The sequence below is a fragment of the Centruroides sculpturatus genome, unplaced genomic scaffold (genome assembly GCF_000671375.1).
Source record: "Centruroides sculpturatus isolate CEXI.00-Female unplaced genomic scaffold, Cexi_2.0 scaffold343, whole genome shotgun sequence".
Taxonomy (NCBI): domain Eukaryota; kingdom Metazoa; phylum Arthropoda; class Arachnida; order Scorpiones; family Buthidae; genus Centruroides; species Centruroides sculpturatus.
Genome location: NW_019384530.1, coordinates 626,135 through 636,370, shown reverse-complemented (window position 1 = coordinate 636,370; position 10,236 = coordinate 626,135). Strand labels below are relative to the sequence as shown.

Below are 10,236 nucleotides of genomic sequence, written 5' to 3'. Positions count from 1 at the left end.
TCTCAAACAGTTCGTAGACTATATTTATTATGGTAAAAAAAATACTATTACAGGTTGGAGGTGGAGAAGGTGGTTATGATATGAATGTATTGCCTGTTTGGAAGCAAGGCATTTCAGGAAAAGGAGTTGTTGTTACTATTTTAGATGATGGAATACAAACAAATCATCCTGATTTAGTACAAAATTATGTAAGTACTACCATTATGTCAATTTTAATGCTTAGTTGTAAGTAGGATATTGTTTAGAACTCTAATATATCAGAATATATTGAGTCTGGGTGTATGTTATTCAATTTAAGGACTGTACAATTCTACTTAGAACAAAATGATGATTTTAATAACAACTATGGATCAGTGCCAACTATCAGTATGGCTTACAAGGTACAAATGTGCTACAGTTTAGTGATGACACGATGTAGTTCTAATGACAAACATTAAATTCTAAACTTATTACTAAAATACTAAACTANACATCATTAATAGAAATAATTTTTATGGCCGTTGAATAAGAAATGTTTTTTTCACAAGAAATGTATAAAATTACAGTACTGTATTAGACTTGCAGTACCTAATTTATATATTGTACAGATGATAGTAAACTCAACTTACCTGCCTAAACTCTCTGTAGCATGTAAGTAGTTCGGCTGCTCGTCCACTATTGGTCCAGATTTGACCAATACTGTTGCAACACAAGTCGCGATGGCATTTTACCGCATTTTACGAGTTTCTTTTAGCGTCTTTATACGAATACGGTCGCAATTTTTTTGCCGTGATATACGAATCCGCATTATATGAACCCACGTTATAGGGGTCAACTGTATATATTTTTCTTTTCTGAACAAGTGGCTGAAGTAGCTAGCTAAATCTCACACTTTTTAGTTAGACTAACTCTTCTGGAAGGGTGAAATTGAAGTGCAAATGCTGTCGAATATATGTAGATGTAGAATTTTATTGCCCCTTTCTCCTCTTATTAAATATTTGTTAAAAATTAATTTTTTTATACAAGTAAATATTAATGTAAGTTAAATATTAAAAATACTAACTATAAAAGTATTTGGGGCTCCTTTCAGAGTAGGGTATCCCCTATGAGCGCCTCCGCCCCCATAAAATGACTTTGTATTTAATTTTGCCGAAGTAGGGAGTCGGAGTCAAATGTGTTTTTTTTTACCGACTCCGCAGCCCTGATTACAATAATATCTAACGTGGACAAAAACATAATATTCAGTAAGCAGTTAAACTTTTCGACAGAAAATACGTAAAAGTATTTATAATATGCAAACAGAAATTTAGTTGTTTAAACTTCCTGACGCCATATTTTACACTTTCTTAAGGACACCTTACATGCCAGCAAATGCAGTCTCAGAAAAATGTTCTTTTAACATTATTATTTTTAACATTTTATGTTGATTATTATTGTATTAATAAACTTCATATTACCTTTAATTATAATAATTTTTACTATTTAGCCAACAATAGTCTTTAATAATAGCTAAGAAAATATTACTATTACCTTAATACCACAGTGAAAATATTTGAATTAATCTTATCAGACAATTCTGGAAAGTTTCCTAAGAATGATCCATTTGTTGATCAAATACAGGAAAAACTGTATAAATATTCATTTAACGTATTGTTTTTGTTGATGATTAACTTTAAATTACTAGCCTATATTATATACTCACGTTTTTGAATCGACCCACAAATTAATAATTTAATATAATGAAGAATGATATGGAATGACTATGTGATAAAAGAAATGTATAAAATATAGTAAAAATAAAATATTTTAGACAATAAAATAAAAATATAAATGATAAATTTCTTTAACATGTAGGAAAAACAAGTGTTCAATAATAATCAAGGAAATGTTACATTTACTACCTTAATATCATGGGAATCGAAACAATCACATCGGGCCATTAACAGAATTTTCCTAATCCTAGAATAATCAGTCTGTTGATAAAACAGAGAGGGAAAAACATTACTGTAAAGGCAACAATATTTTAAAATTAAAACAAATATCTCTTTGCAAAAGAAAATTTTCAATAATTATTTTTACATCAAGGATTATTAATATTTTCTCGCTACAAATACTAATGTGAAAAACAAAATATATAGAAAATAAAGATGTTTCTTTCCGAATCATCGTCTACTTTAATGTGTCCACTGAATCAAATTTTTAAAAACTCAAATTATATTTATATCCTAAATTATAAAAGCATATTTTCAAAAATTAACAAACAATTATATACAAATGTTATGCTATATTATTACAATAAATACATTGTTCACTATATCTTTTCGAACTTTAATTAAACAGTAATAATTTCATATTTTTTAGGGCTTAGCATTATTTGTTAAAATTATTGTTGGTTTAAAAAAAATNCTGGAAGATGTAAGGAAAGTGTGATATTTATTAATGTTAGGATAAGTTTCAGCTTTAAACAAAACTTTGCTTATAACAGAATATAACTCCAAAAATAAAATTAGCATTAATGTCTTACTTATAATCTTTTTCTAAAAAACTATTTTAGTTTCTTACCATTCAATTCAGCCTTAAATTTCTTGTTTAATCCAACAATTATACAATTTTTATATATATAACATATAACAACTGTATGATTAAGCACAAAAAAATTTAAAAAACCAGCAGAAAAATGTTAATAATTAAAAAAAAATTTTTTTTAGTTTTTTTTTGTGGTTAATTTACTTATATCCAGTTATTTGTGGTGTTGAAGTGGTTAAAAAATATATATATTTTAACTGAAACAATACAAATATAGTATTTTATATAAGTGTATTTAAAAAGATATAAAATTTTAATATTAATCAATATTTTCTAGCTGAAACTAATATTCCAAAAAAAGATTCAACAGCATCATCATCATCAAACTCTTCTACTATTATTATAATTGTTGTAGTAATCATGTTTATTGCATTTTTTATAATTTGTATCATCTTGCTACTTTGGATGAAGGTATGCATTTTTTTAAATAATTTTAATTAATTATTACAAATTTGTATACAAACATTTCATATTTTATCAAATATAGATCATCTCTGAATCTTAATACTGTACAGTATATCTTAAATTTTTAAAATCAGATAGGGACAAATTTTATTTTTTTATAAAAACATAATATTTAATAAAATAATGCTATTAGCCTGCACAACTGCCTGGTTCTGAAAACGGGATTCTGTGAATCATATTTTCTACTATTAAATGCAACATATCTCTACCGATTTGTGCCACATAAAGTATTATTCAGTCCTTCAAAGTTACAGAAGTCAACATGTTCTTGGTAAACCAAGTTTTTTAGATGATGATATGCTGCATTCTGCATTGGAAAATATGGTTCTTAGAATCCAGTTTTTGGACATGTGCAAGGACAATATGTTGAATTGTATTTATAATTGAGTCAGAATAAAAACTATTGTCAGCTGTTACCTTTTTGTTTTCTTTTACTATGTCTTATATATTCCATGCACAGTGCCATTATTCTGTGAGATCCGAATAGACCCTGGGATTAATTAATAATTTAATTTAAGGTAAAAGTATGAAGAAAAATATTCTTTAATTTTTGGTGTGAAAATATCGTTTTTCTAACGTGGGAAATGGATAAAAAGTCACTTCCTTTAACGGAAGTTGAAACATCCTTCTGTTTTACACTTATCTACCCAAAATCTCAACACTCTGGGAATTGTCGACCCCTTGATAAATCCCCTCTTCCTCTATTCACGTGAGAAAATCCTAAAAGCTAATTGGATGAAAATCAGGAGATATATTCAGAGTTTTGCATGATTCGGGGAGTACGTCAGGAGATCTCATAGAGGAAGGAGGTATCCCATATTTGCTCCTTAAGGCCAACGCCCTTAGTTAGGAGGACGCATGAAGATCTCATAGAAGAGAGACGTATTCCATACTTATACCTAAAGCCAACACCTTAGTCGTATCCCGCATGAATGCAATAATGAGTTAAGTTAATAAGAGAAGAAGGAAATTTAAAATGATGTGCTATTCAAGACCTACCAATGTAGAGACTGAAGTATAATCATATAATACAGAAGAAGATAAAGTAATTGGAGGTAGTATGATTATCTATAGAATTTGTGAGCTCTCTCTCTCAATCGCATAATCTCTCATTCGCTTAATTTTAATTATTGAATTATTCCATTTTTGTGTAATTTTGTTTACTTTTGGTTTTATTAAATTCTTGTTTTTATTTGTTAAGAAATGTCTCTCAAGTGTCTGAATCAAATCCGTGTTATAATCTTCACACGCGTGTTAATCCGCGTATCTAAATTCGATTAACTGGTGTCAAGGATCCTGAAGTAGATCTAGACTTCACAGTCCAGATCCTTTTTAACATTAACACTCTCCTATAAAAAGTATAGAGACTGAATCTCATGATTCAGAATCGTGTAAGTGGTACCCATTCTTAGGATTGTACCCCCAATTAGTCTCAATTCCTCTAATGGCAAAAATCTGAGGTAAAAACTTTTATTACAGAAATTGAAATCCTATGCTTTACGTTTCTAAATTTGACATTTATAACACTAGTAAGTTCTTTATTGAGTTCCAGCATTGAATGATCCGACATCATGTTTTGTAGAAAAAAGAAAGAAACATTTGCATTGAGAGGGTGCTTTTCATGATGGCTGACTTAAGTAAGGAGAAGGCGACAATTATGGATGTTTTGCTAAATAACTAAAGTAACTCACTTAAACATTATTCGAATAAACCCCTTTATTTGAATGAACTCTTACCTATATCAAATTCTTCTATACTGAGTCTTTTTACAATAATTTGAATTTATTGAATATTTATATATATATTGAATATTTTGGACAAATTCATGGAGGTAGTTTGTCTCTGAAAAAAAAAGTATAATATTTCAATATTGACCAAATTATTTAACATAATCATGCAATCATGTTTTATTTTATATAGACCATTGTGGCTTTGTTAAGCCATGTTTCTTCTGTCTTTCCTTTCTCTTCATTACTTGTGACCACGTCTTATGGAAAAACCCCACTTCCGGCCTTTGTTTACTTAACTACGATGTGGTTGGTTAAACCATGTGTCCGATCTGTGTTAGACAATAGGGACTGACGCTTGATTGGTCAAGGGGGTGACGGACAAGGTGGACAAAAAGGAGGTCCGAACAGGAAGAGAATCAGTTCAGGACGAGACCGTGTGGAGCAAGGACATGTTAGAACAAGCTAGGAAGGAAAGAAGTCGTCACGTGGAGGATCTGAGGTTTTTTTTCTTTTGACCGACCAGTCACCCCTTTATTCTCCATTCTTTATGATTTTTCGTTTTCCATCTTTCTCTAAATTTTTGGGCCCTAGGTTTAAAGTAATTAGTTAAGTTAGATTTAAACTAGACTAAGATTCTATTGTCGGCTGAACGTGGGATCCACGTGTTGTGTCGGGACGAGAGTTCAGACCTAGTATTGTACAACCTAGTTTTAAGTATCAGTATTTGCCTATTTGGAGTCTGGAATTTTTGTTAATAAATTATATCAAAGCCGAATTATCCTTTGGGAGTCAATTATTTATTGTTCGGCCACACCATTCATTAATCTGACCACTATTACAGTGTCCACAGCAAGAGTGAATTAATAGTTTCTATAAGCAAAATTTATTGGTTTTATGGAAGCCACCATGTTAGTTTGTTGAATACTTATCGGTCTTTCAGATTGTTGAGATTGTTGAACTTAATGGTGAACCAACGCTGATGTTACAGGTTTCAATGGACAACTAAACAGTTTATTGTTTTCTCACCATTGAACCAATTGTTGAATATAGAAACATACCCATGGTCTGAATAGTTTGTACATCAATTTTGGTTGAGTTTGGCTGAACAGATTTTGTACACCTGAGCTTGAAACATCTCTACTTTAATTAAGGCCACCCTGTAATTTAGATTGAGAAGCAATTCAATTCTGGTTGAGTTAATAAAAATTGTTGAAAATTATTTTGCTGATTTTTAAAAATTTTAATGAATTTTAAAGATTCTGAACTATTTTGATGCAAATTAATGAAATTTATAAAGTATTTTATTATTTATCAGCTGGAACATTATTTTACTTGATTGGTTTAAATTACGAGGGGGAACCCAAAAAAACTGGACTGAGAGCACGCTGTCATTTGTAGATGTAGTAGCGAGTTCTCCCATTACATAGGGTTAGTAGAGACCTTCACGAAACAGCTGTGTAAATGGCATAAGTTTGTAGGTTTATGTTTAAGCATAGTGTTGTGTTTCTCTTACTGTTATTTTGTTCCATCTGCAAAGTTCTGGGCATCCTTCAACATCTCGAAACAATGAAAATGTTGAAAAAAATCTGCCAAAAAAGTGTTAAGACGTCTGTGAGAGGATGTACAAAGGAAATGCCCAGAGCTTTGGCGAGCAGGTGACTGGTTTCTTCATCACGACAACACCCCCGCACACAGGCCTTACGAGTGACCCACTATTTGGCCTCTCAGGGATGGCCTGTCATTCCCCACCCTCTGTATTCACCAGACCTAGCCCCTTGCAACCTTTTTCTGTTTCCGAGAATGAAGAAAAATCTAAAAGGGAAGCGTTTTGATGATGTGGAGGTGATAAAAACAGCTTTGCTAAAGGCACTGGACAATATCAAGGTTGAAGAGTTTCAGAGATGCTTCAAACAGTGGGGAAAAAGACTTTACAAGTGCATTGCATCTAATGGAGAGTACTTTGAAGGTGACTGAAGAAATTTTGTAAAAAATTAATAAAGTTTTTATACAAAAAATCCAGTTTTTTCTGGGTCCCCCCACGTATTTTATTTATTCCAGACTAAATATGCATAGATTTATTTAATAATTTTATTTAAATGTAGTTTTTAAAATGTATAATTTTAAAAGTAATAGAGTATATGCATATAATATATATAATATAATAAATATTTTTATTTTAACAGAGAAAAAGAAAATTGTCAAGATATAATTCGTTTTTATTTAAGAAGGGGCAAATAAATCTTTTAAGTTCTGAACTCCCTTTGGAAGATCAAGTAGATTTATTACCTTATGATCCACGATGGGAGTTTCCCAAAGATCGTTTGAAACTTGGTATAGTAATTTATTTTGTAATACTTTATAATTAAATGAATTTAATAAACACAGTTTTAACACAAAAAGCAATATTTTAATAATAACAGACAAAATAATTAACATTAAACACAAGTCATCTGAAAATTAATTGACCCATCATGAAAATTTTTAAAAAATAAACCAGTAGAAACAAAAATAAACTGAATGCTTTAGCTTATAGAGCAACTTAAAAAGTTTTTTAGATTGGCAACAATGTCATTCCCAGCATTCATTGAGAGAAAATAGTGACACCAGCAGAAAAGATAATGTATGTTCTTCAGTTGTGAGAAACCAAGAGTCCAGTGACTGTTATGAGATGTTTTAGGCATAAATTCAATGAGTAACTTATGACAAAACAATCAATGAAACAATGGTTACAGCATTTTCAGATGACAAGAATAGTACTTCACCAAGCAAGGGCAAGTAGGCCAAAAACTTCAATTGTCAAGATTGATAGTGTTCAGACATTTTTTTGGTGAAGTCCATGAAAATCTATCATCTTACAAGTCTGAAACTGCAGATTCCAAGAATTATGGTCCAAAGTGTTGTCCTGAGAGGCTGAGGCTACATATATTCAAACTGTAGATTTTTCAGAAGCTCCTGCCAGATGACAGATTGAAGTGAATGGCATTTGTTGTTACCATACAATATACTATGGAACAGGATAATCCACTTCACAGATGAGTTAATTTGCAGTAATGAAGCCACTCATTGTTGTCTGGTCTTATGACTTTTGTCCCCATTGTTTTGATCTCGAATATAGCAGAATATATTGAGTCTGGGTGAATGTTATTCGATTTATGTACAATTCTATTAGAACAAAATGATGGTTTTAATAACAACTAAGGATCAGTGCCAACTATCAGTATGGCTTACAAGGTACAAATGTGCTACAGTTTAGTGATGACACGATGTAGTTCTAATGACAAACATTAAATTATAAACTTATTACTAAAATACTAAACTAATTCTCATTAAATCTACATACAATTATTTACAAGACAATAAACACATGCTGCCACAACCTTCCTTTGTTCTTCTATTAGATGAACTTCCAAATCTCCAATCGTCAGACAACATGACTCTCCACTAATGCACCTTCTATATGTAGATATATTTCATATATATATATATCATACATTTACAATATCAATATTACTTGGGTCTGTTAACTATAAACTGTCTGTACATGAACACCATGAAGCTGTTGATGATATATATATCATACATTTACAATATCAATATTACTTGGGTCTGTTAACTATAAACTGTCTGTACATGAACACCATGAAGCTGTTGATGATATATATATCATACATTTACAATATCAATATTACTTGGGTCTGTTAACTATAAACTGTCTGTACATGAACACCATGAAGCTGTTGATGATATATATATCATACATTTACAATATCAATATTACTTGGGTCTGTTAACTATAAACTGTCTGTACATGAACACCATGAAGCTGTTGATGATATATATATCATACATTTACAATATCAATATTACTTGGGTCTGTTAACTATAAACTGTCTGTACATGAACACCATGAAGCTGTTGATGATATATATATCATACATTTACAATATCAATATTACTTGGGTCTGTTAACTATAAACTGTCTGTACATGAACACCATGAAGCTGTTGATGATATATATATCATACATTTACAATATCAATATTACTTGGGTCTGTTAACTATAAACTGTCTGTACATGAACACCATGAAGCTGTTGATGATATATATATCATACATTTACAATATCAATATTACTTGGGTCTGTTAACTATAAACTGTCTGTACATGAACACCATGAAGCTGTTGATGATAAGTTCTTAAGGATGGAAACGGATTACAATACAGTACCTCCACTCGATGTATTCATTCCTTGGCTAACTCTTCTATCTCCTGCTACCAGACGAACTATATCGGACTGCAAAGCAAAACCAGGAAAGATCCTTCAACACATGAGACGGTCCAATTTATACTCCCTCCTCATTCATGAATACTCTCTTAACACGTGACCCCATTCTTGACCAATTAGTCTACACCAGTTGGTGTAGCAAGAAAAGTGATACAACATAATATTCNCTAACTATAAAAGTATTTGGGTAAATGCCCGGAGCTTATTTCAGAGTTCAAAATAGGGCACCTCTATGAGCACCTCTGCCCCCCAAAAAATGACTTGATATTTAATTTTGCCAGAGTCGGAGTCGGCCTACTAAAATTATCAGGAGTTGGAGTCGAGGCTGTTTTTACTGACTGCACAACACTGAGTCCAGATCTTTCATTATGCAATTTTCATGCATTCCATACTCTGAAAAAGTCTCTGAAAGGAGGACAGTTTCAGTTGGACAATGATGTGAAGAAGGCTGTATTGGGTTTTTTTTTATGTAGCAGCTAACCAACTTTTACCAAATGAACATGTTAACCTGATTTATCAATGGGACAGTTGCCTGAACATCAGTGACAATTTCTTCTATTAATACAGGTAACCCCCGTTTAACACGGCACTTCTATAGCACGGATTCACTCTAACATGGTTTGAGAATTGGTACCATCCCCCGTATAACACGATACTTTTATAGCATGGATTCACTCTGACATGGTTCAAGAAATGAGTAAAACCCTCATACAACATGAAATGTAATAAATTTTTACATACTGAAGTACTAATAGTTTACAAAAATTATTATTTTCATGAACTATTAGTACTTCAGTGTGTAAATTTTCTTTTCTCATCTCCATACACATGGTCCTTCGCGAAAATTGTTTCAATTTTGCCAGATCTCGATGCTTCTGCTTCTGATGTTGCCAGATATTTTTCCCTTATTCCATAAGTGCTTAGCACCATATAACGAAATTTATAAAGATCTTTTAACTAGAAGCAAGCAATCTAAAATTACATACACTTTTTGCAAAAGGTAAAGCATGAATCTGAAAATAATGCAGAAAAATGCTCAGAGGATAAGGATAACTTGCCAAAAATAAAACGCTCTTGGTTAATAGTGCTTTTAGTGATGACAAAGAAAACATTGTTTAATTTATATTAATATGTATCACTTAAGAAAATTTTAATAAAGATATTTATCTTAATTATGAAAATATAGTAGCA

At 31.2% G+C, this 10,236-nt stretch overlaps 1 protein-coding gene across 1 annotated transcript in view; it reads left to right on the top strand.

The window, feature by feature from the left end:
* Positions 1–47: 47 nt before the first annotated feature.
* The window catches only part of LOC111623007 (furin-like protease 2), a 69,878-nt gene continuing 59,689 nt past the window's right edge, over positions 48–10,236 (top strand). The window contains exon 1 of the mRNA XM_023365486.1: positions 48–188. Within this exon, the coding sequence (XP_023221254.1) occupies positions 81–188 (108 nt within the window). The 5' untranslated portion in view covers positions 48–80. The remainder of the gene's footprint in view (positions 189–10,236) is intronic.